This window comes from Pollicipes pollicipes, unplaced genomic scaffold (assembly GCF_011947565.3).
Source record: "Pollicipes pollicipes isolate AB1234 unplaced genomic scaffold, Ppol_2.1 Scaffold_2555;HRSCAF=2994_pilon_pilon_pilon, whole genome shotgun sequence".
In the NCBI taxonomy this organism is placed as follows: Eukaryota; Metazoa; Arthropoda; class Thecostraca; order Pollicipedomorpha; family Pollicipedidae; genus Pollicipes; species Pollicipes pollicipes.
Window position 1 is genome coordinate 36,446,190 of NW_023596136.1, and position 7,621 is coordinate 36,453,810.

Here is a 7,621-nt window from a genome sequence, read left to right on the forward strand (position 1 = left end):
CAAATATAAATTTGTTGCTTCAACGCGTCACCGAAAAGCTGAAACTTGGCATTTGGCATCCTCGAAAGTGCGGGTGCGGGCTCTCCCACCCAACACAACCCCTATCGCTGCGTTGTTTATTGCAGCCCATTGTATTACTAGGTGCAAATCGAAAATGACAAGATTTCCGCATTTCCCGATCTTCTACGCTAAAAAGGCAAATGCAAATTTTTTCATTATTTTATTTTAAAGATTTGATCCGAACCCTTTGAGTGGATGAATTTCAGTGATCAGAGCTCACGCTAAGCAGTGCTCGTTGTGTGAGCACTGACCCCTACCACCCGATCGTGCAATTTCATGTCAACGACAGAACTTGATGGCGAAAGCTTAACGTGCCGCAATGCTCGGCACGGTCCGTCCTGCCCTCTGACGCCAACTGACCTTCAGTGCGACCGCTGCCACCGGCCGCAGGCCATGCCAGTCAAGGGCAAATAGTGACCGCCGTGAAACGACCCGAACCCGCCCCGCCACGGGTGGGTGGATCGGAAGACAGGCGTTCTAACCAACCGAGCCACTGGGACGGACAAACATCGAACATGCTACGATCCACTGGAAAAATAAAAACGTCACATCGCAGTTGTGCAGTTACGTCACCTTTCATTCGTTGCAGGACGGCCGCTCACTACGATACACCAATGTTTCGCAATCATGGAGGCGCTCGTGCCGGTGGCGCGCGACGATGCCGTCCAGCTCGGCGACGAGCTTGCATCCACCCTCGCCGGTTCCTCTCAGTCGGTGACGCTTCTCTGTCGATTAATAGATGTGTTGCATCCATTCTATTAATGCTTACACTGGCTACATCCATGACATGCGTAAGCGTGCGGAACCAAGTAAAGTAAAAGTAGCAGAGATATGACGCATCAGTTTTGGAAAATGGCTGTGGCAGTACTTTACGCGCTTGCCGCCGCGAGCCGGGTTTGCGTATCCGCACACATCCCGGATGTAACGATTCCGCACTTCACTGCGCGCTTCCGCGGTCGCTGCGCACCACTGTGGTCAGTAGTGTACGCTTAATTGTTGCCGCGAGTGTACACAGCCACACATAGGCTGCGTGCTTGACGTGGCCCGAGCATGGTGCAAGCTCCTGACCGTGTCCCGCGATGACCAGGACGTTGAGCCCTGACCTATCATGAACGTAAGTGTTGATATTGGCCAATAATGGTGGTTTTGACTCGGATGAATCCCAAAATTTCATCCCCGTGACCTGGCGACGGAGTCCCTGTGGGCCTGAGGGGAGGGGGAAATGGGGTTTTAAGTGGTTCGTGTCGCTGGATCATTTTATGCAACATTTTATTTGAGTGCGCCTGTGAAGTTGTTCAACGCCGGGAGGTGGGCCTTGCCAAACTTGCCAAACTTGCCAAACTTGCCAAAACTTGCCAAACTCTTCGCCTGTAATGCGTCGCCCTTTGCCACGTTCCGATTTGACTTAACTAACACTAATGCTGACACATTAACACCCCATGAGGGTTCGACCGATGAGAAGGAAGTTGGCCAAATGCAGTGAGAACCCCGTTTGTTAAGATAGTTGGCTGACGGGCAGGTTTCATCATTTTTCACCGTTTAGCCCCAAACTCATTTTCCAAAACTAAACCCCCTTCGTGAGTGTGCGGTGTGTCCGACACATGCAGGGTACGCGACCATCCGGCATCCTCATTGGCATTGTCATGACGTGGGCGAACGTTGTCGCAATGCATCGCTGTTTTCACCACTCAGTTTATCTAGATTCTTACCGCTGGTGGGCCGCAGTTGATTGCCGTACAGCCCGTGCTTGAGCCCACAGGCATTGCGCGTGGGCTTGACAAGTCCAAGCCTCTTGATCGGTTCAAATACGCCCAGCCACGCTTTGCGGCGTTGAGCTTGGTCGGCAGGAATGGTGAACCGCCGCTTAAGGATCTGAAAATCAAATATTGCTGTCAGGCAGATCATAAAAACTTGCCAAAACTGCGCTGATCGTAAGTGGAGGCAAAATGCAGGTAAATTCAGGTACATTCCAGGTAAAAAGCTCAAATAATTCAAATCAAAATAAGGAAGACGAAAATTGCTTAAAAACCCATGCCTTAAAAGCACTAGTAAACTTACCCACCCCTCCCCAATCCACTGAATGAAACTTTAGGCAAAGAACAGTCTCCTTCCACAACTTAAGGAGCACAACCGTCCAGCACATACTTTCTGTGTGCATATCACTGCAGGTCTCCTGCATCAAAACACTTTACCATCATTGGCTTCTTTGCAGGTGTCTAGTACGGCAACTGATATAGCGGGTGGGGCGAAGGCCCGTCCCCCAAGTCGGTTTTTTATCTTGGAGCCATAAACGGCTCATGGGGTTCTCTTGTGATGAGTGATGTCATCTCTGTTGAGAGAGATGAAATGAGAATCCTTGCTCTTTCCCATGTGAGATTCCAGGCTGCGACCCTGTTTTCCCACGCAGGTAGCATATATATAAATATAACTCAGCGTTTAGCTTGGAGGACACGCCTCCACACTGAGCCAGGTGATCACTTGTGCATTGAAGGATTTCACACATAATCTCACCTCCCCTTCAAGAAAGCTAAGTCTACCCGTCAAACTGCCAAACTGTGAGTCACACTGGCTTAGTGTGAGAAAAGCGATGCAAATAGAAAAGAAGCCAATTATAAGCAGCATGGCAGTCGATTTATCAGTATAAACATAAATACGTACCTCTTTCCTGCCGCGAACTGCACGGACGTGATAACGTTTTGCTTTGTCTTGCGAGGGCGAGAACAGATAGTACAATTGTTACGAAGTACAGAACTTGAATTGGAACAGAGGAATTGATCAAGCAAATCTGTGTCGTTACATGATGCAATAGCCCAAGGAATGGAAGCGAAGCTGAGAGCAGACATCGTCAATACACAGGACTAGATAGGACAACTGATAGGAGTGGTCCGCTTGAGGGCACGTCAAACCTGCTTCCGTATTGGTACATCCAAAAAACATAGACCCGCTCTAACAGGTCATTGCAACGTATGGGGCAAGGTCTTTATGTTAGATCGCGGAGCATTAAAGCTAGAGCCGATTTAAGGTCTTTGCGAGACCTTCCGCTCCGGCCGCTGCTGCCCGCACGGAGCGGCGGCGGGCCGCGCCTTCCCGCCTGCCGGGCGCTCTAGAATCCCGCGGGGGTCGGCTGCGGTCGTATTGCATGTGTGCGGGTGAAATCGTTCCGAGGAGGCAATGAAGCGTGGTCGCACTGCTGGTGACGACCGCCGCGGCGCACCCGCTGGCCCAAATGGTCTCGCCACGCTCGCGCTAAGTATCGGTAGGACTGCTGCTCATTCTGGCGTTTGTGGGACAAGTGTCGCAGCGTTCACCCGCCGTTGTGCCGGATTCCGAGGTGGACGTCCAGGGCCGTGATCTCTGATGCTGCCGTGGGGCGAGCGTGGACGGACTTGAACCTTCTGAGAATATATCTTCGGCATGTCGTGCAATCTCGCCGAAGTTTTCAGCAGCATCTGAGATATCTATTGCCCATGCTTTGACATAAAAACTTGTCTCTAGCATTCCTGGTTTCTACGCATGTTAGAAGCACATAAAACTACGCGCCATTGCACTCGAAACTAAACAAGAAACACGCTTGCTTAAATTTCGAGTCACTATGGGGCATGGTTTCGTAAATATACCACACGCGATGCTGAAAAACCTATTTTGTGGAAAATGGGACCCTCACATATTTTTGATCTAGCAGCCTAAGGCTACTTTACAATGCCGAAATGTATTTGAGACCAGTCTACTGCTTGCATTTTGCCAGACTTCATTTTCCTTGGTTTCAAAACACCATGGGAAAAGTCACATTGATCCTTCTCCCTGTCAATTTGCGTTATGAGAAACGCAGTATCACGAGCAGTATCACGATAGTATCACGATCAGCAGCAGTATCACGATGCAAAGACGGTATCACTTGCAGCGCTTAAGCACTGCATAATTTCTGTGTAAAGCATAGAAACATATTTTTCTAATGTGTACTTAAACTATAATGCGTGGACACCAATTGCAGCTGGCGATGAGGCGGTATCAGTGTAGGATATTCATTGGTTCGCCAGAACGCCTCGAAGTATTTTAAGCACCAAGTAGCGCGGGCAGATGCTTTTAAATTAAAGGAGTCGGCGTCTTTTCTTCATGTGAGTTGTCGGCTGCCACTTAAGTTTCAAACTCACACTGGACAACCTATTTATTTGAAAAGCCGCAACGCATTTATCAGCAACAGAGCAAAGATGCTTACCCCATTTATTAACAGAGCCATCTGCTAAAGCACAAAAGAATCAAATGAAACAGGCCTACAGCATAACCAAAAATATTAACAACGAAGCATTACATATTACACCTATCACTAACGTTAAAGTTACTTATGACTGCCCTCAAAATAAGCAGCACCACTAAGCATACAGTCATGTACCATCATACAGTGCTACTAAGCTGCATACGCTGCATGCGCTACGGGGTCATTCACAGTCCTTGGTAAACTCTGTAGACAGTTTGATGCAAAGACTCGACAAAACCGTAATCACATCCAATCTTACCAATATCTGGTCTTAATGAGGCAATCCCCCAGCAGTGCACCTTCATTCACCTGTGCCCGGCCGAGGGCATGAGCCAGCAGTGCCCGGCCTGGCGGAGGAGTTCATTTCCCCACTGGGATCTCGAACTTTCAGACATCGCAAAACAAAGGCGTGCCGTTGTTAAGGCCTCGTCAAATCATACAGAATGCACACCAAATTTTTGGATCTTAGGTCAAATGTAAGGTGACCACAGGTTACGAAAGGAAAAAATGGTTTCTCAGTCAGATTACTGTGCTGATTGCTCAGTTGCTCAGTTAAATAGCCGAATGGTTGCCCAGTTAGATGCACCTAAAACATATGTTAAGTCGCCAAGAAGAATATGTAGGGCACAAAAGCAAGCGGTAAGACTTGGGAGTCCATTATGACCATTTTATTCCCCCACAAGAGTTAGGTCAGGTCAGGTCGCTGTTCAAAATTGGGCTACCAATAGTTTACAAGAACGATATGATTTTGATTTATTTTACGATGCCCCTCTGGATAAGCGTGTTTTGTTAGGTGCAGCTGCGGAAAAGACGAGCTTGACACAAAAATGTCATTTTAGGCTGACCTAGACATCAGCTGAGGTCTTCCTAGGTCAAAATCATAAACCACCTAAAGAACAAATTCGAAGTGCTCACCGGGTCTAAAGGACCCGTGTAATGGTTAGCTGTGATCACAGTGTGCTGTGCATCACAAGTACTCAATATCACATAGCTCTCGTATACATCATACAGAGGCCCTTCGATGTTTGGCAATCCACTCGTAACAAACTGAGAACAGGCTGGTTAGTGTGTGAACGTATATGTCATCAGCTTCACAAGCACGACATAGAAGATGTCACACATGTCGCACTCTTTTATTTAGCCTCTTTGCTACAACAGAGGCGGTTGACCTCAGATGACCTCATATAACCTTGTATGTCATCATGTGACCTACTATGGCCTCATTTTGCATTGTAATAGTATCACAGGATGTTTTCACTGAGATCTTTGAATTCTGCGACCACCATTGCTTAGAAAATCTACCAATCAAACTCTTTTATGCTCAGCATGTATTTTCCAGAAGGTACCCATATAGGTTGGTCATGACCTAGGCCAATGTCAAACGCTCTGTGGTCATGGGATGGTTGCGCATGTGAGTGAGTGCGTTTTACTTGTACACAAACACCAAAATCAACAAAAATGCGTGAAATTGACATCATTTACGACAAATAACAAAAATGACCTCCCCTCAGGTCACTTACCTCGCTTGCTTTGGAAACAAATTTGAAATGCAGGACGGTAAGTTATATCATATTATATCACTACATATATTTTTAACAATGGCTTATCACGCACAAAAACGTCATGCAAGGTCAACTTGATTTAGAAGTTGACCTCTGACCAGATCTAGGTTACCGACCTTTGTAGATCAAACCTTCCAATTACCACAAAGGATGCCAAGTTTATAATGAGCAGGTACTCAAAATATGGTGTTCCAGTGAGCATTCATTTTATATATGTTATCTATGCTCAAAAATCTTTATTTATTAACTTTTAAAAAAATCTTCATTTATTCATTTTATCTATGCTCGAAAATCCGCAGGGGAAGTCAACTTCCCGGGGGAGGGGGCGGGTTGAATAGAATGTTCCACATTTCAAGATCTTGAAGCATCAGATATGATGAAATATGTTCACTTATAACAGTTAGTGTGTTTTTGAGTGCACGAAGCCGTTCTACACCATACAATTTTTATGCTTAATAAATATGCTGCTCAACATGCCATTGTGCGATTACGTCATCATATCTTGCACAACAGCGATTGAGAGGCAATTGATGGCCGTTAGATCTGGTAATCGTGCTCACAAACGGAAAAGATGAACGACTAAACAAGTATATGGTGATTAACCCTGAGCATCGCACAGCCAACGGAAGGAAGGATTTAAATGGTGTTATTATGGCGTCATGCACGTCTGAGTGATTCAAATGGTCACCTCGAAAAGCCTGCGTAACTTCACGGACGTGTAGCTCAGAAAGAAGGAGAGCTCAGGCGTTACGAACGCCTGGCTGTGAAATGCACCGGATGATCTTTAAGGCGGTTTTTTCAGTTCAAATCTCCATACAAATGTGGAAAGCTCCCTTTAAATCAAGGCTGGCAGGTGCTCACGTCAAAAGCGAAAACATGTTGGTGACAATCGTCTAGCCTACCCATCCCTCATCCAGACCAACTCATACAAAGCGCCAACTTTACTTTTCACTCCCTTCACTTTAGAATGTCTGCCGTACACCCTATTAGGGTTTGAATGGATCATCTTGAACCCAGCCTCCTGTATCCGCCAGAATGCGTCATAGTGCCGCCTGAGACCTTTCATGTTCATCTTCATGTGCACCTCCATGCCCATCTGGCTGACACCCTCCAGGCCAGCCATGTCGTTCTCGAGCCAGTTCCACTCACTTCCCTCGATGTCTATCTTCAGGTAGTCGATGGTTCGCTCCAAGTGACCCAGCTTGGCCCTGAGACCGGTCAGCGTCATCATGTGCCAACCGTTCTTCCTCGTCTCCGTGCGGCCGCCTAGGCCGATCTTGTAGAAGCGGGCGCCAAACTCTGTTGTGTTGCGCGTGTACTTTGTCATGGACGGGTCGAACGCGTAGACTTGACAGCCGTAGCGGGTGATGGCACGGTCGAAACTCCACTCGTTCGATATTCCCAACGAGTAGACGAGGCAGTTGCCTGGCGGCGGCGCGCGTCCCTCGTCCAGGCAGACGAACTTATCGCCGTCCACAGGCTTCGAGCCGCTCATGGCGCCACCGAACATCGTCAGCTTTCGGCAGCATAGCTCCGGGTTCTCCAGGTAGTGGAAGAGCGCCGCCGCCATCGCCTCGTCGCTGTCGGGAACCGGCGGCAGCGCCGGCGGCGGGGCGGCAAGCGCCGACGCCGTCAGCGGCACGTCGGCAACCAGCGAAGGAGTACCCGCGACGCGCCTGCAGACACAGACAGCGCGCCCATCAGCAGTTAACCGACTCCTCCCTACAGACAACGCAGGGCATTG

General features: G+C 48.1%; 1 protein-coding gene across 1 annotated transcript; it reads right to left on the reverse strand.

Annotated features, from left to right (window-relative positions):
• Positions 1 to 4,755: 4,755 nt before the first annotated feature.
• LOC119109998 (methyltransferase-like protein 24) lies at positions 4,756 to 7,379 on the reverse strand. Its single transcript, XM_037233749.1, has one exon. The coding sequence runs from the start codon at positions 7,370 to 7,372 to the stop codon at positions 6,776 to 6,778; it is 597 nt and encodes a 198-aa protein (XP_037089644.1). The 5' UTR covers positions 7,373 to 7,379; the 3' UTR covers positions 4,756 to 6,775.
• Between the last annotated feature and the right edge of the window lie 242 nt (positions 7,380 to 7,621).